This window comes from Hyla sarda, chromosome 3 (assembly GCF_029499605.1).
Source record: "Hyla sarda isolate aHylSar1 chromosome 3, aHylSar1.hap1, whole genome shotgun sequence".
Lineage (NCBI taxonomy): Eukaryota > Metazoa > Chordata > Amphibia > Anura > Hylidae > Hyla > Hyla sarda.
Window position 1 is genome coordinate 361,565,235 of NC_079191.1, and position 24,569 is coordinate 361,589,803.

The 24,569-nt window shown below is 42.5% G+C and overlaps 1 protein-coding gene across 1 annotated transcript in view; it reads right to left on the reverse strand.

Moving 5' to 3' along the window:
* LOC130361069 (protocadherin Fat 4-like) overlaps window positions 1-24,569 on the reverse strand; it is a 157,407-nt gene that overhangs the window by 95,106 nt on the left and 37,732 nt on the right. The window contains exons 18-27 of the mRNA XM_056563632.1: window positions 22,325-22,541; window positions 19,436-19,597; window positions 19,176-19,327; window positions 18,658-18,829; window positions 16,223-16,431; window positions 14,861-15,043; window positions 12,416-12,635; window positions 11,398-11,531; window positions 11,006-11,149; window positions 9,762-10,003 (exon numbers count right to left, since the gene is read on the reverse strand). Of these exons, the coding sequence (XP_056419607.1) occupies window positions 9,762-10,003; window positions 11,006-11,149; window positions 11,398-11,531; window positions 12,416-12,635; window positions 14,861-15,043; window positions 16,223-16,431; window positions 18,658-18,829; window positions 19,176-19,327; window positions 19,436-19,597; window positions 22,325-22,541 (1,835 nt within the window). The remainder of the gene's footprint in view (window positions 1-9,761; window positions 10,004-11,005; window positions 11,150-11,397; window positions 11,532-12,415; window positions 12,636-14,860; window positions 15,044-16,222; window positions 16,432-18,657; window positions 18,830-19,175; window positions 19,328-19,435; window positions 19,598-22,324; window positions 22,542-24,569) is intronic.

Genomic DNA, 24,569 nt, shown 5'->3' on the forward strand with positions numbered 1-24,569 from the left:
GAAGGTCTTCCCAGGAGGAGTTTGCCTGATGGAGGCTGGAGAAGTGGAGATCAGACAGTCAGGGGGAATGATGTGTTGTGGAGAGACCTCTACTTCCGAGGCATCCGAGGAACGAGAGAGAGCATCGGCCCTAATGTTCTTGTCGGCAGGGCGAAAATGAATTTCAAAGTTAAAACGGGCAAAGAACAACGACCACCTGGCCTGGCGAGGGTTCACCCGTTGGGCAGACTGGAGATAGGAGAGATTCTTGTGATCGGTGTAAATGATGACTGGAAATTTTGATCCCTCCAGCAGATGCCTCCATTCCTCAAGTGCCAATTTAATGGCCAGAAGTTCTCGATCCCCGATGGAGTAGTTTCTCTCCGCCGGAGAGAAGGTCCTAGAAAAAAAACCACAAGTAACAGCATGCCGGGAAGAATTTTTTTGTAGAAGGACAGCTCCAGCTCCCACTGAGGAGGCATCTACCTCCAATAGGAAGGGTTTAGATGGGTCAGGTCTGGAGAGCACGGGAGCAGAAGAAAAGGCAGACTTGAGCCGTTTAAATGTGTCTTCCGCTTGGGGAGACCAGGACTTGGGATTGGCATTCTTCTTGGTTAAAGCCACGATGGGAGCCACAATAGTGGAAAAGTGTGGAATAAATTGTCTATAATAATTGGCGAACCCCAAAAAACGTGAGATAGCACGGAGTCCGGAGGGGCGTGGCCAATCTAAGACGGCAGAGAGTTTATCCGGGTCCATTTGTAATCCCTGGCCAGAGACCAAGTATCCTAGGAAAGGAAGAGATTGACATTCAAACAGACATTTCTCCATTTTGGCATAAAGTTGATTGTCTCGAAGTCTCTGAAGAACCATGCGGACATGCTGGCGGTGTTCTTCTAAGTTGGCAGAAAAAATCAGAATATCGTCCAGATACACAACAACACAGGAATATAAGAGATCACGAAAAATTTCATTAACAAAGTCTTGGAAGACGGCAGGGGCGTTGCACAGGCCAAAGGGCATGACCAGATACTCAAAGTGTCCATCTCTGGTGTTAAATGCAGTTTTCCATTCGTCCCCCTCCCTGATGCGGATGAGATTATAAGCACCTCTTAAGTCCAGTTTGGTAAAGATGTGGGCACCTTGAAGGCGGTCAAAGAGTTCTGAGATAAGAGGTAGGGGGTAGCGGTTCTTTACCGTGATTTTATTAAGTCTGCGGTAATCAATGCAAGGACGTAGGGAGCCATCTTTTTTGGACACAAAAAAAAATCCAGCTCCGGCAGGAGAGGAGGATTTGCGGATAAACCCCTTTTTTAAATTTTCCTGGATGTATTCAGACATAGCAAGAGTCTCTGGGGCGGACAGAGGATAAATTCTGCCCCGGGGTGGAGTAGTGCCCGGGAGGAGGTCAATAGGACAGTCATAAGGCCTCTGAGGAGGTAAAGTCTCAGCTTGCTTTTTGCAAAAAACGTCAGCATAGTCCATATAAGCCTTAGGGAGACCGGTTACAGGGGGAACCACAGGGTCACGGCAGGGAGTACTGGGAACTGGTTTAAGACAGTCCTTGAAACAAGAAGTACCCCAGCTCTTGATCTCTCCTGTGGACCAATCAAGGGTTGGGGAATGGCGTTGAAGCCACGGTAATTCAAGGAGAATTTTGGAACTGCAATTGGAGAGGACCAAAAACTAAATTTTTTCGTGATGAGGTCCGATGCACATTAGGAGGGGTTCAGTGCGGTAACGCACGGTACAGTCCAATCTTTCATTGTTAACACAATTGATGTAGAGGGGTCTGGCGAGACTGGTCACCGGGATGTTGAACTTGTTGATTAGAGAGGCCAAAATAAAATTTCCTGCAGATCCGGAATCCAAGAAGGCCATAGTAGAGAAGGAGAAGGTAGAGGCAGATATCCGCACAGGCACAGTAAGGCGTGGAGAAGCAGAGTTGACATCAAGAACTGTCTCACCTTTGTGCGGAGTCAGCGTACGTTTCTCCAGGCGGGGAGGACGGATAGGACAATCCTTCAGGAAGTGTTCGGTACCGGCACAGTACAGGCAAAGATTCTCCATGCGGCGTCGTGTCCTCTCTTGAGGTGTCAAGCGAGACCGGTCAACTTGCATAGCCTCCACGGCGGGAGGCACAGGAACGGATTGCAGAGGACCAGAGGAGAGAGGAGCCGGGGAGAAAAAACGCCTCGTGCGAACAAAGTCCATATCCTGGCGGAGCTCCTGACGCCTTTCGGAAAAACGCATGTCAATGCGAGTGGCTAGATGAATAAGTTCATGCAGGTTAGCAGGAATTTCTCGTGCGGCCAGAACATCTTTAATGTTGCTGGATAGGCCTTTTTTAAAGGTCGCGCAGAGGGCCTCATTATTCCAGGATAATTCGGAAGCAAGAGTACGGAATTGGATGGCGTACTCGCCAACGGAAGAATTACCCTGGACCAGGTTCAGCAGGGCAGTCTCAGCAGAAGAGGCTCGGGCAGGTTCCTCAAAGACACTTCGAATTTCCGAGAAGAAGGAGTGTACAGAGGCAGTGACGGGGTCATTGCGGTCCCAGAGCGGTGTGGCCCATGACAGAGCTTTCCCAGACAGAAGGCTGACTACGAAAGCCACCTTAGACCTTTCAGTAGGAAACTGGTCCGACATCATCTCCCGGTGCAGGGAACATTGTGAAAGAAAGCCACGGCAAAACTTAGAGTCCCCATCAAATTTATCCGGCAAGGATAGTCGTAGGCTGGAAGCGGCCACTCGCTGCGGAGGAGGTGCAGGAGCTGGCGGAGGAGATGATTGCTGAAGCTGTGGTAGTAGCTGCTGTAGCATCACGGTCAGTTGAGACAGCTGGTGGCCTTGTTGCGCTATCTGTTGCGACTGCTGGGCGACCACCGTGGTGAGGTCGGCGACAACTGGCAGTGGAACTTCAGCGGGATCCATGGCCGGATCTACTGTCACGATTCGGCTGGCAGGAGGTGGATCCTCTGTGCCAGAGAGGGATTGGCGTGGACCGTGCTAGTGGACCGGTTCTAAGTTGCTACTGGTATTCACCAGAGCCCGCCGCAAAGCGGGATGGTCTTGCAGCGGCGGTAGCAACCAGGTCGTATCCACTAGCAACGGCTCAACCTCTCTGACTGCTGAAGATAGGCGCGGTACAAGGGAGTAGACAAGAGCAAGGTCGGACGTAGCAGAAGGTCGGGGCAGGCAGCAAGGATCGTAGTCAGGGGCAACGGCAGGAGGTCTGGAACACAGGCTAGGAACACACAAGGAAACGCTTTCACTGGCACAATGGCAACAAGATCCGGCGAGGGAGTGCAGGGGAAGTGAGGTATACATAGGGAGTGCACAGGTGAACACACTAATTAAGCCAACTGCGCCAATCAGTGGCGCAGTGGCCCTTTAAATCGCAGAGACCCAGCGCGCGCGCCCTAGGGAGTGGGGCCGCGCGCGCCGGTACAGGACCGACGGAGAGCGAGTCAGGTACGGGAGCCGGGGTGCGCATCGCGAGCGGGCGCCACCCGCATCGCGAATCGCATCCCGGCTGGAGGCGGTATCGCAGCGCACCCGGTCAGCAGATCTGACCGGGGCGCTGCAGTTGCGAGGATGTTGCGAGCGCTCCGGGGAGGAGCGGGGACCCGGAGCGCTCGGCGTAACATCCACTATTCTACTTGGTCTTCCTTAGTTACAACTACATGCCCCGCATCTTGATTGGAAAACTGGAGAAGTACTTTGTTGGGGAACCTACTGCTATAACAACTGTTTTCATACTCTACCGTCCAAGTTGGTGTCTCCTTCTACTCCTCTGCTCGGTCTGCCATCGTTCCTTCAGGATTTTGCTGACGTCTTCAGAGAGAAAGAAGCTGAAGTTTTACCACCACATCGTCCTTACAATTGTCCTATCGACTTATTGCCCTGGACCACACCTCCTTGGGGCAGAATTTACCCCTTGTCTGTTCCCAAAACCCAGGCCTTGTCTAATTACATCCAAGAAAATCTTCAGAAAGGATTTATCAGAAAGTCATCCTCCCCTGCCGGAGTCGGATTCTTCTTCGTGGAAAAAAAAGACAGATCTTTGCAAACTTGCATCGATCGCTATCCACTTCCTTTGATCTCGGAATTATTTGATCATCTGCGTGGTGAGAGGATCTTCTCTAAACTTGACCTTCGTGGGGCCTATAATTTGATTTGCACACGAGAAGGAGTTGAATGGAAAACTGCGTTTAATGCTCATGGTGGACATTTTAAGTATCTTGTAATGCCATTCGGACTCTGTAATGCTCCAACAGTCTTCCAGGAGTTCCTCAATTATATTTTTCATGATCTTCTATACTTCTGTGTCGTTGTCTATTTGGACGACATTCTCATCTACTCGCCCAATGTTCAGACTCATCGCTCTCACCTCCGTCAAGTTTTACAACGTCTCCGAGACAATCGTCTTTATGCTAAACTAGAGAAGTGTACTTTTGAAAAAAACAGCCTTCCATTTCTGGGTTATTTCGTTACCAGTCAAGGTCTTCAAATGAACCATAACAAGTTGTCCGCGGTACTGGACTGGCCTCGACCTTCTGACTTGAAAGCTGTTCAGTGCTTTCTCGACTTTGCCAATTACTATCGGCAATTTATCCCTCATTACTCCACCTTGGTAGCCCCCATCGTTTCTCTTACCAAGAAGACTGCTAATCCAAAGGTTTGGACTCCTGAGGCTGGAGAAGCTTTCAAACAGCTAAAGTCCACCTTCGCTTCAGCTCTGGTTTTATGTAGACCCGATCCAAGCAAGCCATTTCTTTTGAAAGTCAATGCTTCTTCTGTTGGTGCTAGTGCAATTTTAACGCAAAAGTCCTCTATTGGAAGAATTGTGACCTGCGGTTATTTCTCTAAGACCTTCTCTCCTGCGGAGAAAAATTATACCATTGGAGATCGTGAGCTCTTGGCAATAAAGCTGGCTTTGGAAGAATGGCGTCACCTCTTGGAGTGCTCTGTACATTACTATATATTCTGATCACAAGAACTTGCTTTATCTTCAGACTGCCCATCGTCTCAACCCTCGGCAGGCTCGTTGGTCTCTGTTCTTCTCCCAATTTGACTTCTTCCTTCACTTCTGTCCAATGGAGAAGAATTTACGAGCTGACGCTCTATCTAGATTCTCTGATGTTCAAGACCAGGAATCCCACCCTCAACATATTATTCCTCCTGAACGTCTCATCTCTGCAGCACCAGCAAGACTTCAGCACCTGCCCCCTGGGAAGACTTACGTATCTCCCCGTTTTAGACTCCAAGTTTTGAAGTGGGGTCATTCTTCTCTTTTGGCCGGTCATTCCAGAATTCGTAAGTCCTTGAAGCTCATCTCCAGACAGTATTGGTGGCCTAGTTTAAAACAGGATGTCTTTAATTTTGTCCATTCCTGTTTGGTCTGTGCCCGGGAGAAGACCCCCGTTCCAAACCTGCAGGTCTTTACCATCTGCACCACAGCTTGAAAAGCTTTGTGATTGCCATATCTTCCGCTTACATGCATTGCCATCTCATATTGTATCTGACTGTGGAGTCCAGTTCGTCTCTAAGTTCTGGCGGGCCCTCTGCTCTCGTCTCCAAGTTAAGTTGGATTTTTCCTCAGCTTATGACCCACAATCCAAAGGACAGGTTGAAAGGGTGAACCAGGTCTTGGGAGACTATCTTTGCCATTTTGTTTCTTCTCGTCAAGGTGACTGGGCAAATTTACTTCCCTGGGCAAAGTTTTCATACAATCATAGGGATTCTGAATCCTTTGGGACTTCACCTTTGTTTCATCTGCCACACAGGTTGGAGGATCCACATCCAGCAGCGCTACACTGATTTTTAAATTTATTATATAGTTAGTCAGTTAGTTCACATTTCACAAGAAGGGGGAAAAACACTTGAGTTCTTAAATAGGATGGGAGTGAAGGAGAAGGATATTTTTGCAGTCTTGGAAAGTGGTAAATTGGGTGGCAAGGACTGGGGGAAGAGTCCTGGTTTGCAATCACTTAATTGTATTTGGAAGAAAACCAGGAAACTAATTAAGGTAAAAGGGAGTTTGTTAATTTCACCGATTTGGGGTAATGAATATTTAAAAGAGATGAGGAAAATCACTAAAATTATAGGAATGTCACAGATAAAGCAGGAATTTGGGTTGGGGGAAAGAAATATATTTGGATATATGCAAATAAGGAATGTATATTTAAGGGATAAAGAAAATAAGAGACGGAAAGTGGTGACACACCCTGTGTTGGATTATGTTATGGATGCACGGAATTGGGAGAAGAAGAATCTACTGGGAATAGTATATAAAATTATAATCACATTTAAGGGGGAAACACAAATAATTAAAAGTACGAATAAATGGAAGAGAGACCTGGTGGAAATCAGTGAGGAGGACTAGAAGAACATTTTCTTTAACATTAAGAGTTCGTCAGTGAATCAAAACCATCGTATTTCTTTTTTTAAAGTTGTACATCGGCTGCATTACTCTCCAAAATTTCTGAGGAATATTGGATATAGACAGGACTTAGTAATGCGGTAAATGTAAGAGGGATGATGCAGATCTAATGCACATGTATTGGGGTTGTCAAAAAGTACAGGAATTTTGGTGTGTGTCGAGTCAAATTGCAGTACAATGGTAGAAGTGCAATACTGGGATTAAATGAAATTAAAGAGGATAATGTAATATAATGTAATGATATTGAAGTTATTAGGGCTTGCTAGAATTATCATCTTAAGGAAATGGATAGCCAGGACCCCTCCAACTGTCCAAGAGTGCATAGAAATAGTTAACAAAGTTAAAAAGTATGAGGTGATTGGAAGTAGGGGGAAGGAGAGAGAGGAAAAAGTTAGAAAGAGATGGGAATATTGGCAGATAGGAGTAGCACTGTAGAATATACTCACTCACATTGTAAAAATAATGTAACATTGTAGAATAACATAACATGACAGAATTAGTAGTGCCAGGCTGGTGGGGAGGGTTGGGTGAGGAGAGGGTGGGAGGGTGGGGGGTAGTGGGAATATTTGTTATCTATCTGTTGTATTTGAAAAATAATTTTTTGTGCACCTTTTCCTTAAAATAAAAATAAAAAAAAAGTTCATTGTTTTTGTGGCCCCTAGAGAGATTCCCTTATTGAAAAACAAGTTATAATGTATTATATTATGATCACTATTTCCTTGATGTCCTTCTACTTGCACATTAGTTACTCTGTCAGGTCTGTTGGTTCATATTAAGTCCAGTAGGGGTGCCCCCTCTGGTCGGGCCCTGTACCATTTGGGACAGATAATTGTCTTTAGTTATAGTCAGAAACCTGTTTCCTTTATGAGATTCACAGGTCTCAGTCTCCCAGTTTATATCAGGATAGTTAAAGTCCCCCATTATTATCACCTCATTCTGATTTGCTGCCTTGTTTATTTGCCTCAATAATTGATCTTCTGCTTCTTCCATTATGTTTGATGGCTTATAGCAAACCCCTATCAGAATTTTTTTATATTTCTACCCATAATGACTCCTCATAATCGTTTCCCTCCCATATATCCTCCCACAGTGCGGCCTTCAGATTCAATTTCCCATAAAGGCAAACTCCTTCCCCTATCCGTTTTGTCCGATCCTTCCTGAATGGACTATAACCCTGTATGTTGACCGCCCAGTCACAGCTATCGTCCAACCAAGTCTATGTCATAATTTTCCTCAGACATCAACCACTCCAGTTCTTCAGTTTTATTGGACAGAGTTCTCGCATTAGTCAACAAGCAATTAAAAGGTGTATGTTTTTTCTTCCTATGAAGCCTATCCCTATTAACAATTTTAACCCCTCCCTCCACTCCACCCCCAGGTACATTAATAAGTCCCCCCTCTCTATCTACACTATCTACCTCCTATATGTTGTAGGTTCCCTCCCCACCCCCAGTCCCTAGTTTAAACACTCCTCCACCCTTCTAGCCATCTTCTCCCCAAGCACAGCTGCACCCTCCCTATTGAGGTGCAGCCCGTCCCTACGGTAGAGCCGGTAACCGACAGCGAAGTCAGCCCAGTTCTCCATGAACCCAAACCCCTCCTTCCTATACCAGCTTCTGAGCCACTTGTTTACCTCCGTAATCTCCTGCTGCCTCTCTAGTGTGGCTCATGGTACAGGTAATATTTCAGAAAATATTACCTTGGAGGTCCTTGCCTTAAGCTTGCAGCCTAAGTCCCTGAAAAAATTTTTAAGGATACTCCACCAACCTCTTACTTTGTCATTGGTGCCAATATGTACCATGACTGCTGGGTCCTCCCCAGCCCCACCCAGGAATCTGTCAACCCAATCCGTGATGTGCCAAACTTGAGCGCCAAGAAGACAACACACTGTTCGGCGATCCCGGTCTTTGTGACAGATCGCCCTGTCTGTCCCCCTAATAATTGAGTCCCCCACTACCAGTACCTGTCTGGCCTGCCCTGCACTCCTCCCTCCTTACTGGATCAGACACCCCCTGGCGGTCAGAGGCAAAGTCCTGCTTCAGTACTGCTAGCTCTGAAATGGCATCCCCCTCATCCGGGCAAACTTGTTGGGGTGTGCCAGTTCAGGACTAGCCTCCCTACCCCGTTTTCTAACTGTAACCCAGCTAGCTGCCTGACTATCCTGCACCTCCGTCCCACTATCCTCCCCCACCTCTACCCCAGAGAGTGCTTGCTCAGTGAGCAGGAGACTCCTCTCCAAGGATCCAGGATCTGGGCTTCCAAATGAACAACTCGCACACATCTCGCACAACAATATGCACCCTCAAACTGCTGTTCAAGGATTGTATACATTGTGCAAGATGCACACTGGATGGCCTTTTCCAAAATGGAGGCCATACTAGATTTGGGGATTGCAAAAATTAACAGTAAAATAAAACAATCAAATATTTCAATTAAACTCCCTGAATTTAAAGTCCCTCCCACTTTTATACTTACCCTCACTTGTATACAGATACACAATCACTAGCTTAGACAATCGCTTGGTATACTTTCTTTTATAATTATCAGACACCACCTCTCTCTTCCACTGCCTGGAAGTGAATGCAAAAAGCGGATTCCTGAACTGACCAATAGGGAAGGCTAAGGTGATTTTGGAGGTTTCGGCACGGGATCACCCTTATAGGCAGTGATGCATTTGCTAGGCAGGGAATACTAGTTTATCAGGGAATCCTAGGGATAGTGAGCATCCCCTACTTAATTAAAACAGTTGTCAATAGTTATTTCATATATGTAAAAATAATATGAAATATGAATTGCAAAGATACGAACGGAAAAGATATTAAACAACTGGAAAAATATAGCTTGAAAATTCGAGTCAGTTCAATCCCAACCTTGTGCATAGGAAACCCAAAACAACCTATGATTTACAGGACCTTTTAAATTATTGTACCAAAGACATTGGATATGCCGGAGAAGTAAAGCTATGTGCAGAGTTGCTTTTACAAGGAGGCAAACTCCAAGGCCCTTGATGAACCCCTGAGTACTCCAGGAGTCAAATGCAACCACCCAGTATTATTTAGCGTTATATGGTAGTACTATTTAGGAATTATATTGCAATATCACGTTGGAACTACAGGGCAATTAAGGCAATATTATTTGCATACTGAATATGAGTTTGGAATTATATGGTTGTATTATATAGGATCTATATGACATTATTATGTTGAAATTATACAGTGGAAATTACCTTATTATAACTGGAAGTGAAAGGATCCTACTTTGCATATTGCCTGGCTATATGAATTAATATACATGTATATGACAGTGCCAATTTCATTCAAGAAAAGAACACACCCACCTTACTTCATTAGGGCTAAAAGCTGGCGATGGTTTCTTCAGATTTACTAAATTGACAATGACCGAGGCCATGACACTGAGGGAAGGAGACCCTCTGTCTCTAGCAATCACTGATAGATTGACTTTCCCAGGCTCCAGATGGTTTGTAGCCGTGATTATTTTTCCATCTCTTACATTTTCAAACAGAAAAGAAGTGGGTGACATGTCAGTCAACAGGGAATACTCCACAACCCCATTATTGCCCTGCAAAAAATTTACAATAACATTATATAAGTTTGAGAATTTTATTTATTCCACAATGCACAATTTACATGGGTTGTAGGAAACACAAGATTTAATAAATGTAAGTGAGGACCTTTCCCAAATAATGAATTTGGCCATTCAGGTACTGTATATGCTGCTAAAAGTGACATAAAATTATAATATACAACATATAAAGAATGAGAAGTATAGACACAAGGAGTATTAAGTAGTGATGAGCATCATATGCCATATTTGAATTTGCGATATTTCACGAATTTATGGACGAATAGTCGTCCTATATTCGCGAAACTCGCATATTCGATATATTCGCGTGTGTGCATGCGGATAACTGTCTATCTATATTATCTATCTATCCATCTATCTATCCATCTATCTCCTAATATTCTTTAGTGATAATATTCGCGAATATGAGGATATTCGTGAATATTCGCATATTCTCAAATTTGCGAAAATTCGCTCTCCAGTCTTATACAGTAAATAGTATAGGAGCCTTCTTTAGACCACAAGCTAGAAGCAGGGGGGGATGAGATCACTGTGATGTGTTCTGTGGGGAAAAAATAAAAAAACAAATATTTGTAATTGTGAACATATAGTGCTTTATTTGCCATATTCGAATTGCGAATATTCTCGCTCAACACTAGTAATAAGAGGTGACACTAAAATCTTTCACTTAGACACAGTATTATAGTATCATACTGGCATTATAATGTAGTATTTTTGTATGCAATGTCTGGGCAAGTTTCCTAACAGGGGTACTCCACTGGCCAGCTTTCGGAAGTAAATGTTCCGAATGCTGTTTTTGCGCTGCGGCCCGACCCCCGCAGTGCGAAAACAGCGTTGGGAACATTTACTTCCGAACGCTGGCCAGTGGAGTACCCCTTTAAAGCAACCTTGATTTGCATATGGTTGTCATTTTACTTATTTCCCAGATTGTAAGTCACAAACACGCACACCCACTGTCAAAATGTATCGCATACGTACCTCATCCTTATCTGTTGCATTTAAAGCTATCACATATGAACCAACTGGACTGTTCACATCTAGTTCAGTGAAATATGTTTTCTGCATAAACTGCGGAGGATTATCATTTTCATCCAGTATGAAAACAGTGACATTAGTTGTAGACTGAAAGATATAAATAAATGAATTACTTAGTATAATAAATCCATCAATTTGAAAGCATGAATAGGATATAACCGCTGAGGCCAATATATAAAGAACCAATATATAATGCATATAGAAAATTAAGTTTTATTATCTGCAAATACTCTTGCCCTTCTTCATTGCATAATATAGGTTGGTAAGGCTTCCATACTAACAGAATGAAAAATGCCCATTTAATACATACTGTATCTCCCATTCCAGTCACTCACCTGGTAGAATGGAGCTGTCTTGTTATTACGGGCTGTAACAGTTAGCATTGACATTTCTTTCATTTCATGGTCAAGAGGGCTTTTTACGAAAATGTTCCCGAGTAGTCTATCTATACTAAACTGGTCATTGCCATCTGTAATCATATAAACAGATAGAAAGTCAGCAACTTCAAAATATGGGTCCAATAGTAATAGTATTGCGTCCAGTGGGTGAGTACTATATGTGTGGTTTAGGCAAACACATGGCCCCTAGGCCCAAAGGCCCATCCTCTGCAGCTCCTGCTCCCAGGGCCTAGGATCCAAGCAGTGAGCTTGGATACATACACCCATACCGCATTCAACTTTGTTATCATCCTCAGGACACAGAGATTATAAAGAAGCAGAGAACCAATGGCTTATTACTTCCTCATGTAAGTCATCCACTTTAGGCCTTTGGCCTACAAAAAAGTAGTTGCAGCTGAGAATGTAGCATTCTAGTTCAGAGGGAGTGATAATGTCTTCATGAAAAAAATTATTTAGTTATCTATTTGGCAAACAAGTAATGGATGTGTATGTTATAGGTTCCATTCTGACACTTAACCTTGTTACCAATCATGAAATATAGCTCATAGCACATAGAGCACACACAAGTATATATCAGAGTACAGTCAGAAAAATGAAATATCATTATGATGAATGCACCAAATTCATGACAGAGTGCAAAAGGGCACATTGGCCAGTGGGATGCTTTTGAGTACTGCTGAAAAACTGTGTATGCTCACAAATGTGACTACATTTGGACTACATTTGGCACATTCAAATAAATGGGTCCGATTGCATCCCACTCCAGGGCCCATTCCCATAGGCTTCCAACGTATACCACAGAAATCAGGTAGGTTTAAATGTAGCTTAAGTTTCTGGCATCATCTAACAGTTGGCATGGTAAATGTGAATATGTATTCTGTATTATATTACTGCATGTACAATGACATAAAACATATTCCAAATAAATTTATGTAAAACATTTACTGTACGTTACCCAGCAGACTGTAGACTATGAAAGCATTGTCTCCACTATCCCCATCAGTGGCTGTGATTTGGCCAACTACGGTGCCAGCTGGTGCACTTTCTTTAACATACATAGGCTCATGTGGTGAAAATTCTGGCTTATAGTCATTAACATCCAGTACTTGGACAATGAGAGTAAGGTAGTCTTGTTTTTTATGTGGCATCCCATCATCCTCCGCACAAATGAAAACCTACAGGTGTATAACAAACCACAGATATTTTATTTGATAAAACTTTACAATCAGTTTTGGATTCTACTTAGGCCTCGTTCACATTGCCGTTGGACTATGCTATTCGGAGTTCTGTTTGCAATCCGACCAGAAGGACAGGAGTTTAGCGGAGAAAAAAATTGTGCAAGCTCTATTTCTTTTCTCCGCTAAAATCCTGTAAAATTACTGGGTTACTGACGAAGTGAAAGGGGGCCATCGGGACCCGGCAGTAGCTGTTTGCATCTGACCCGTTTCAGGGTCCGATCGGCTTAATGGGTAGGATGCAAACGTCCGTGTGAACCTAGTATTATTCTACTTATACTACATGGGCATGAGTATAAATATATATGTATTTTACTGTTACCTACTGATAAAGGTAATCACTCATTCAGCCGTGAAATCATTATTGTCAAACAATATAATGAAAGCCCCAGGTGCACTCTGAGGTCAAGCTTACTTCGTCCTTATTCTCGTCCCCCTTGTGACTATTCATTATTCTCCCTTCCGCGCATGCGCCACTTCCGGGAGTACCCATATTATAGGAAAAGCTCTATCTATACTGTTATCTCAGGATATATAGAAGATATTAGGGGTGTGAATCGCCAAGAATTTGGCGATTCGATTCGAATCGCGATACCAGTGTGGCGATTCGATATATCCCGATATATCGCGATACCGTCTAGGTGACGATACATCGCGATATATCGCGATATATCGCCCACCTGGGAGCATTCATAGATCCCAATAGACGCCGCTGTCAGCTTTGACAGCGGCGATCTAGTACTCCGGTGCTCACTTTTCTCATGTTATCCCGTCCGGGCTGCAAATTAAAATAAAACGCACTTTATCTTACCTGCCAACGAGCCCGCGGAGCTCCGGTACAGGTGTTCGGTCCCCGGGCTGTATTCTTCTTACTTCCTGTTAGTCCGGCACGTCACATGGAGCTTCAGCCTATCACCAGCGGAGGCGGGACATCTCTGCGGCTGGTGATAGGCTGAAGCTCCATGTGACGTGCCGGACTAACAGGAAGTAAGAAGAATACAGCCCGGGGACCGAACACCTGTACCGGAGCTCCGGGGGCTCGTTGGCAGGTAAGATAAAGTGTGTTTTATTTTGCAGCCTGGATAGGATAAAATGAGAAAAGTGCGCACCGGATACTCCTTTAATAGCGTCGATTAGCGGCGGCCCCCGGCTACTGAAATCAGCCGGGGGTCGCATAGTACGGAGTGGGCACGAGTCGGAGCCCGCTCCATAGCCGTGTCAGATCCGGCCTGCCGGGCTCCACAAATGTGGAACTTTTATCTCCTGATGCCCAGGACAGGACATGCTGTTCCGGGCGTCCGCAGATAAAAATTCCACATCCCTAAAAGAATCGATTCAAATATATTTTGAATCGATTCTGTATCGGCAAATGAAAAATCGCGATTATCGCGAGAATCGATTTTTTCTTACATCCCTAGAAGATATACACATCCCCACGAGGCAATGTCCCCTTGTTGCATTTTTGCTATGCTTTTTTATGTGTTTTTGCTGTGACTTTCCCGAAGTCAGAGGAAAATGTGCTATATCACTGTAATTGCACAAATTGCTTATTTTCAACGCTATTTTCAAACAGCAAAAACACTGCCAAAATTCTACAAAAGCAACCTGTGAACCATAGCCTAAAAACTTCAACTCCTCAAAAAATACCTACATTTTGATTATAGGTCAAAACCCTTTAGCCTTATAGCAATATTTCTCTATGAAATTAATTTTAAATAAGAAAATGCATCAAAACCTCAGCTGTTGGAGTCTAGCTAGGTGATAAATAGATCACAGGTGATCTCATTATGGGAACTGCAGTGATGAGACTCTACCCCTCTTTCGGCAAAGCCAAAGGAATCATGGGTAACGTAGGCAGCAAATAGCAAACACAAGAACCTCTACATTATTCTATAATAATAGCCAATGCTGCACTATATTAGCACAAAAAAAAAAGAGTTCTTCTTTAACTGTAATTAGATCCTGCTGCCCCACCTCCAACCATTTGAGTCATTTAGTGATACTACATACACACTGCAAAAAAGGTATGCGCATGATGCTGGAGTACATAAAGAAAATGTAACTTAGACAAAACTGTTTATTTAGCTTAAATTGCATACAAAAATATAGAGAACTTGTAAACTATTTACAATTCAAGATATATTTTTCATATTTGTAGCTCTGACCTGGAATTCATGAGTTCCATTTTCAAAGTCAAATGGTTTCGCTGCGACGACCTTTCCATTTGTGTCGTCTATAGAAAATAATGTGGAGTGACTGTTCAGGATAGAATAGGTGACAATACCGTCTCTGCCTGCATCCTGGTCTGTAGCCTGAACCTGAGCGACAAATGTAGGAACAGTCTGCTCCTATAAAATACAAAGAATATGGAAAGGTACAAATGTAGTACAATAGTGGAATCTGATAAAGAGGAGTTACCCTTTATTTAAAGGAAATCTGTCATCAGTGTCACCTGCACTAACCTGTCAGGTGACACTGAAGACAATGGTCCTTACTTTGTCCCGTTCCGTGCTGTCGTTCTCTGGCAATCCTATTCGGTATCTGACGATACAGTAGAGGATAGCCAGAGAACCACAGCATGGAACAGGACAGGGTAAGTACCGTTGTCTTCAGTGTCACCTGACAGGTTAGTGACAGATTTCCTTTAATACATTTTAACTCCTTCTGCAGCCCAGGAAGGGGGATATTTGTTTCCAAGGCTTTCACTATTAGATATATAACATATGCATTATTATATATAATGACCCCTATAACTTTACTATATTTCAATATATGCAGCTGTATGAAGGCTAATTTTTTGCTCTGTGAATCTTTGTTTTTATTGGTACCACTTTTGTGTACATGTGACTTTCTGATCACTATTTATTCCAGTTTTACTGGGATGTGAAGTGACCAAAAAGCAGCAATTTGGAAATTTGGTATTTTTTTACATTTACCCCATTCACCACACGGGATCATTAACATTATATTTTAATAGTTAGGACATTTCTACATGCAGCACTACCAAATATGTTTATTAATTAATTTATTTATTTTACATTTTTCAAAGCCCCACAGGGCACTATTCATCACAATCTATTGATTGGAATTACTGTTTAGTGCTATGCATTGGCATAACACTGATCAGTCATACCTGTGATTCACTTATAATCTGTCACAAGGCAGACCATACCAGTGGATGACAGCAGAGCAGCGTGGAGCGGGTAAACAGACATGATCACTGATGTCCCCCTTTATTCATAAGCTGATGTTCCCCATTATTCATGAGGTCCTGGCTGCTGATAACACAAGTAGGCTTTGCCCACTTACTGTGTTGGGAGGCACAATGATCACAAAACCCGATCCTGTACATGTACGTTGCATGTCCTCTAGGGGTTAGGGGTAGAAAAAAAGACAGGAAAAGCTCTGTTTGGACTATACTTTTGTGTCACTGACACTGTTTTGCTGTTATTTGCCTGGATTTACAGGGCTAATCCCCTACATCTATATTCATTTTTAGTACATACCATGTAATTACATAATCTTACCTCTTTCACTGTCACTTTTTTCAAAGAATTAGTGAAGACAGGAGCATAGTGGTTATCACTGGTAACAGTCACGTGCACCATAGCTTCACTGTATATCCAGGGCTTTTGAGAATCTGTTGCTTTTACAGTCACATTGCAAGGAAAGTCTTCGATTTTTAGAAGTTTCTTAGTTCTCATTATTCCAGACATTGAATCCAAGACAAAATAATCTAAATATACAAAATTGCAAAGAATAATGCAAAAAAAAACACAAATTCTAATTGTTGAATAAAATAAGCTAGCGGCCATGATTTATCAATTTGCCTGAATCCAAAACTGTCTGATTTGCCCCTAACAACCAATAACAACTCAGCTTTCATTTTACCAGAGCTCATTAAGATATGAAAGCTGAGCTGTGATTGGTTGTTATAGGCAAATCAGACAGTTTGGGTTCCAGGCATATTGATAAATCAGGGCCGCTTTTAAGAGACTTAGGGCTCATTCACATCTATACCCCAGAAGCATGCTGGGAGATATGTTAAACCTGTGCCGAAACATATGCTGTGGTATATCTATAGACTACCATTATGAAAGTTGCTAAAAGTATGAGAGTTTGGACCTGTTTTTGTCCACTGTACGTTTGTGTAGTCTGATACAGATGTTTAAGCTTTATGAAATATCATAAAGCCTTAACAGCTTTTGAGTTTCCATTCATTAGCAAGCAATGACAGCATTATTAATGCAGTTATGCAGCCTTTCTGGGACCACGCTGCAATATCTTGTACTGATGCCTGCACACATCTGGTTAAAGAGGAGGGTTATGCAGGGAAAAAATCAGGTGGGGTATGCAACATTTTAAAGCCATCGTTTGAATTAATAGTGGGGGTCCCAATAGTTGTAACCCACTGCAGTTTACAGCATATCCTATCAATATGAGAGAATACTTTACATGGTCACTGTTTCTTTCAGACTAATAGCCTATGTTATTTCTAACATATCTGTAAATTAATTTAGTTACCAAAATGAATTATTATCCCAAAAATAAAGCCTTGGCTATTAAGTGTACCATTTCCCTGCAATTTGCTGTTCATTGCATGTTAGGGGAATTCCGTCTTTAGCAATAGAGAGACCAAGAAAGAACACAGGAAGTGGGATCAGGGCTTAGCGTGCTACAGTATAAGCAGGAGAACGCCTGGACTGTGTGAATGCAAGCTGAGTCTGTCTCTCTGACTTCTCATTATATTCTGGGCAGCTGTCCCTTGTGCAGCATGTCATCATGAACAGCAATTCACTGCTTGGACCAGGGATGCTTTTGTGATACTATCCCTTCCTATGTTATGGCATAGCATAGAGAAAACATAAACACATAGAATGTGTCAGTAGATAAGAACCATTTGGCCCATCTAGTCTACCCAATATTTGGCATATTAATAGTCCCTGGCCACATATTATATAAAGGATAGACTTATGCCAATCCCATACATGTTAAAACTCCTTCACTGTATTTGCAGCTACCACTTCTGCAGGAAGGCTATTCCATGTATCCACTATTCTCTCTCAGTAAAGTAATACTTGCTGAAATTACTTTTAAACCATTGCTTCTCTAATTTAAAACTATGTCCTATAATCCCAATAGTATTAGGCACAGCAATATGTTAGCCAAAACAAAAAAACAAGGTAAAATTTTGTTTAATAAAGCAGTCATATATTTCAAATTAGCACTAGGGTTTCTGTGTTATTTTAGAATGGGTGTTTCTTTTTTTCATTACTAGGTGCATTTCTATGACTGGCCAGAGACCTAAGGGAAAGGAAGTCCACTTGTGAGTACTGGCAAGTAGCTGAGTTCTGATGTTTAATGGAGAGAAATAGCTGTGCACCATGGAGGAGACTTTATGAGCGAACTTACAGTAAATTCGATTCGTCACGAACTTCTCGGCTCGGCATTTGATGACTTTTCCTGCATAAATGAGTTCAGCCTTCAGGTGCTCCGGTGGGCTGGAAAAGGTGGATACAGTCCTTGGAGACTCTTTCCTAGGACTGTATCCACCTTTTCCAGCCCACCGGAGCACCTGAAGGCTGAACTAATTTACACAGGATAAGACATCAACTGCCGAGCCGAGAAGTTTGTGAGGAATCAAATTTACTGTAAGTTCGCTCATCTCTAGAGGAGACTCTTGAAGGTTCAATACCAGCAGTAGGAGCAGAACGTCTAGGCTGGGATGTGCACAGGTTGACTAGAAAGGGGGCTTGAGCCCCTGCCCTTTTGATGGTACTCCTAAAAGTACCCTGGGCAGTCTGGCATTATTATGTGGACATTTATATAAATAATTATGGGAAGTGCCCATTTTTTTCAGTTCAGCCCCTGTCCCCCAAAATGCCTGTACACATCGCTAGGTCCACTTTAACCCAAATCTATCTTATTGCACTAAAAGTTTTGATAAAATAATCAATGTTACCTTCATTCCTCTCATCCTCTATGCTGTATATAAGGGACGAGCGTAAATAAAATGCTTTGATCTGTATTAAATATGTATTAGGCACAGTCCAGTTATTGAGGGATTCAGGAATATAATAATCTGATGAGAAAACTGGCACAGTAATGTTGCTTGGTGACATAACCACAAACACCTTTATGTAAAAAAAACAAAAAGAAGAAGGATAAGAACATCTTTGCATTGTAGCCATTGTCTGACTACTGAATAATGATATATTTTATGAAAAGGTCTAAGGCATTGTTTTCATTGACATCATGGCTTCCATTTATATGTGTCCGATCCATCACACAACAAATGTACATGATGACTGTCAGTCCCATTTACCTATAAGGAGGTCCATCAGGGGTTTCATTGAGGTTTCCATCAGTTTGAAAGCAACTATAGAGCTGTATGCTGGATTTTTTCCCCATGAAATTGACAGAACCCCTGATGGAATATCATAGGACAAATGTGAACAGAGCCTCAGTAATGTATAATACCTTGACAGATGTTGATTGAGGTGGTGCCCCACTGTCCGTGCAAGTGACTGTAAGGGCATAATACTCCGGGGAGCTGTGTATTGGAAGATCTTTTGTTAAAAATATGTGACCCGTTCCATTTGCTATTGAAAAAAGTTCCTCGCTGTTATTACCTAAAATGAAGAATGACAGATATTTAACTTAATTTTTTGGGTTTTACAGTATTTGAAAAAGAAAAATTCTACTAAGATATCATAAATAGAAAATCCTCTGATACGCACCTGAAATAGAATAGTGGATCCCTTCATCCATACCTTTATTTCCTTTATTTGCATTAATATCAAGGATAATACTTCCTGTTGCAAATTCCCCATCCCATATTACCATATGGTATGTTGGATGCTCCACTGTAGGCCCTTCTTCATTGACATTTTCTACATGCACTGATAAACAACAGTGAGTGTAAGAATCTATTCAGGTGGGCATAGATTGACCAATACAGGGATCCCTCAACTTACAATGGCCTCAACATACAATAGTTTCAACATACAATGGTCTTTTCTGGACCATCCTAAGTTGAAACCAGACTCAACATACAATACTACGGACAATCCAGATCTGTGCAACGTGTCATTGGCCGGAAGAACCGAGCAATCAAAATGGGCATTCACTGGTAAAACCTCTATATTACTGAAGCGTATGCACTGACTGGTGTCTGGTAGCGCCCCCTACAGTACAGAGTGGTATTACATGTTCTGTACACTTTACCTGTACCAGGGTTAGCTGCTCCTTTGGACACCAGGTGAGGGCGACTCCATTATTTTTTTTACTTACAGGACCTTGAAGAAGCTCCTGTCCTTTACATAGACCAGTGTTTCCCAAGCAGGGTGGCCCCAGCTGTTGCAAAACTACAACTCCCAGCATGCCCGGACAGCCAAAGGCTGTCCGGGCATGCTGGGAGTTGTAGTTTTGCAACAGCTGGAGGCTCCCTGCTTGGGAAACACTGACATAGACAGTGATTTACAGTTCCCAGCAGATCTTTATTACTTTTATATGTAATGATTTGCTCTATCTATATTACGGTAGTTATCTACTTATTTTTCTTTAATCCTCACTTTTTTTCTTATTTTTGGATGACATTTTGGGGCTTCAGAACCAATTATCAGATTTCCATAGAGTTCTGGTCTCAACATACAATGGTTTCAACATACAATGGTCGTCCCGGAACCAATTAATATTGTAACTTGAGGGACCACTGTACAAGGAAATGATAATAGTTTATGGTTCACCAATAAACATTTCGCGTGCAGCATTCTCTTCAACTTGACCAAACTCTTATATAAGTCGCCAGCTTTATGCATAAGGCATTGATAAGACCAATAATTATATTTGCATATTTTAAATAAGCCTCAAGGCCTTGAATTATGTTCCTCTGCAGCCATAGATCTCAGCAAGTGCATGTTGAAAGGGTTAACATCACTTTAACAAACGTTTGAGATGTTACATAGCTATGTTAAGAATTTTGATCTATTGGATGTGTGTGTTCAGATGCCCAACAATTGTTAGAATGAGCTGGGAGAAGCGCTATGCTGAGACTTCACTCTTTGGCTTGCTCTACTCACCCCATTGCAGGCTCCATAGACTTACTCAGGGTTAGCTCTAGTATAAGGCAACTAAGGGAGCTGCCTCAGGGTGCAGAAGGTGGTGGTGGTGGGGGGGGGGGGATAAAGTCAGAATCCCCAGTCACTCGCACACAAAGCTTGTAGACCACTGGCTTACATTATCATATTTCTGTCCCCCACCCACATCCTCACTAAACACTATCTGTATTTATATATATACACATATATGTCATGGCAGTCATATTGATTGTCCACTAGCTTTCCCAGTAAAAGATGTAACTAGGAAAATGCTAGAAAACAAATGAATTTATATTTGTATGTTTCTGGGAAAGTTGGGTGATTAACATAATGGATAATATTGTAGATACCCAGCTTTCCCAGATATCTGAATGTCAAACTTGCAACCTTGCCATTATTACTGCCCAGATGTGACTGTTACTTCTGCACCCTCTTTGGTGTGTTGCTCATCTGTCAGGACATGATAAGGACTGAGGACTGAGTTGTAATCTCAACACTAATACAAAGTGGTCCAGTCAGGTGTACTGTATACATAAGGCCACAAAAGCTCAGAAACAAGTGAATCATGATGATAACTGGGAAGTGTAAATGTGCCTTTAATAGTGACATATTCAGGCCTAGTACCTAGGGCAGCCTGAGGTGTAAGTACGGCCCTGGAGGAGGTATATTAATTATGTGTCTAAACCCCAGTCCTTGGAAAAATCCTGCATGCGTGCTTGTTGAGCGTCCATTCTCTTACATTACCTGACCTGGGGTACAATACTCTGAATACTCTGCTTTGCCCTGGGTGCTGGTAACCCATGCTATGCCGCAATATATCATCTGTGAAGGGGGGGGGTCACCAAAATGCATCTTTGCCTGTGTACACAAAATTTCTTGCATGGGCCCTGGACTTACTATACAACCTGACTACTACAGCAAGCTAGGGAGAACAGAGAGAGTAGGCAACCAGCAGCTTCTCCCAGCTTTATCTAGAGATCATTGGAGGTCTGAACATCCAGACTCATTTTTGGCACGTGTGTGTAACATGTTAAAATGTCACAATACCGTGTGACTGTAATGCTTTAACGTATACAAGAGTTAGAGGGAGCCATAACTCAAAGCAACACTTAATTCTCTGTTTTGGTCTTAGTTTTTCTGTAAAGGGGGACTCCACCCCTAGACATCTTATCACCTATCCAAAGGAGAATGGGTAAGATGTCTGATTGTGGGGGTCCTGCAGCTGGGACTCCGGCGATCACTCTACAGCATCTGGCGTTCCTTAAGAATGCTGGGTGCGGGCGGCGGGGATCGTGAATTCACACCATGCCCCCTCACTGCAATTCACTAATGGGAATGGTTTTCCTGCTTTGGAAAAAGTGCAGGAACTCAGTTCCCTTGCGTTCCTGCAGGACTTGAGCCCTGCTTACAGGTGTACCAGGCAGACCGTTAGGCATAAGCAGGACTAAATATGAAGAAAAAGATTAAAGTGCTGTTGCCATTGATTACAAAAGATGGATTGTAGATGATAATAGATAAGGCTACGGTTACCTATGACGGTGGCAGTGCTCTCTGGATGAGGGTTTCCGAAGCTGCGTGCAGTCACTGTCAATACATGTTCTGTCTTCTCTTCAAAGTCTAAAGGCTTCAGGTTGGAGATAAAACCAGACTCTTCTCCAATGTAAAACAAGTCAGAGACTTCAATGAAGGAATATAAAAGGGAAGTACTGGGCCCAAAGTCTAGATCCACGGCAGAAACATTTAGTATCTAAGAAAAAACAGCATTTAAGGCAAATTTTAGGATATATTATACTGATTGTAGAACATAGTTTCTAATAATATAGGGTAGTAGAAAAAAAGGATGAATTTTGGGAAACTTTTTACCATAAACAAAACTATTTTTAATCATGAGGGTTAGTAATTACATAAGAAGGTGTCTTCCAGTTTTATCTTAACATAAAGAAGTAGGGGAAGTTATTATTTAAAGGAACGTGTAAGCTCTGGTTTCTCCAGTATGATATTGGACACCATGATAGAACTTGACGGACCTCCTTATAAGTAATGGCGGTGGTATTAGCGTTCATCATGTGTCATATCCAGCACTCTGCATTCCTTGTGCATGAAAAAGTATGCAACAATCTAAAATCATTTTTAAGATTTATGCCGTTTGGCCAAGAGTGGAGCGACAGACAAAAAAAGTGATATATTATAACAAACTGTAGCTTTAAGACAGTATGATGGTACAATATTTAAGCCTCCGTATTAAAACATAGAAACTTTAATTCACTGGCAGCAATATAATGATTAGACGTTCTGTGGGATTTAACATTGATACCCTAATTTTTGGATAGGCCATCAATGTGCGCCTGGTGGGATCCAACACATTGTTAAAGGAGTCCTTCTGGCATTTTACATTGATGATCTATCTTATTCAGTCTGTTACATATACACCAAACACCCGGGCTCCATTCATTGTGCTGTGGTTGCATCAGGTTACTGCAACTCAGATGCCATTTACTTTATTGGCTGCTGCACCACAGCAACCTGGAGCCACCAGCCAACTGCTTCAAGCACTTTTCAGGGTGTATTCACATGTATTTGATGCCGCGGATGCACTGCCAGCACACACAGAGTTACAGCAGAGCAATCTCACTGCTGCTGCTGCCATAGCTCTGTGTGTGTCTGCTCGTATCTGCGGATTTCCCGCCGGCAGTCACGAGCAGATACACAGAGCTATGGCAGCAGCAGAGAGGTTGCTCTGCCGTAACTCTGTGTGCCAGCAACGCATCCAAGGCATCAAATACGCTACAGATGCATTCCTGTGTGAATATACCCTTATGGTTTATTCACACGTGCAGTATCCTGTGCATATTTGATGTGCAGGATTTGAAGCTGCAGATTTAAAGGGGTATTCCAGGCAAAAACGTTTTTATATATATCAACTGGCTCCAGAAAGTTAAACAGATTTGTAAATTACATCTATTAAAAAAATCTTAATCCTTTCAGTACTTATGAGCTTCTGAAGTTAAGGTTGTTCTTTTCTGTCTAAGTCCTCACTGATGACAACTGTCTCGGGAAACGCCCAGTTTAGAAGCAAATCCCCATAGCAAACCTCTTCTAAACTGGGCGTTTCCCGAGACAGGTGTCATCAGAGAGCACTTAGACAGAAAAGAACTACCTTAACTTCAGAAGCTCACAAGTACTGAAAGGATTAAGATTTTTTAATAGAAGTAATTTACAAATCTGTTTAACTTTCTGGAGCCAGTTGATTTAAAAGAAAATGTTTTCCAGTGGAGTACCCCTTTAATGCTGCAGATTTCAATGTAAACTAAATGACTGAACATAGCTTCAAATCCTGTACATTAAACATGTGTAGATACTGAATGTGTGAATACACCCTTAATGTGTACATGTAGCTCTGCTAAACAGCGGATTGGCCTGAGGATAGGCCATCAATGTAAAAACCTCTTTAATGGGGCTGTGCCTATAGCTAAAGCTCATTGCCAGATCAACACCATCCGTTCTATACAAATTTATTTTCTTAATGGGACTGCCTGCTATGTTATTTAAAAAAAAAAATGCTTTCATAAACGAAGGTAGGATTTACTAAGAACCTTACAGTGACCCCCCGACCTACGATGGCCCTGACATACGATAATTTCAACATGCGATGGCCTCTTAGAGGCCATCGCATGTTGAAGGCAGCATCAACACACAATGTTTTTGTATGTCGGGGCCATCACATAAACGGCTATCCGGCAGCACAGACTGCTTCAGCTGCCACCGGATAGCCGTT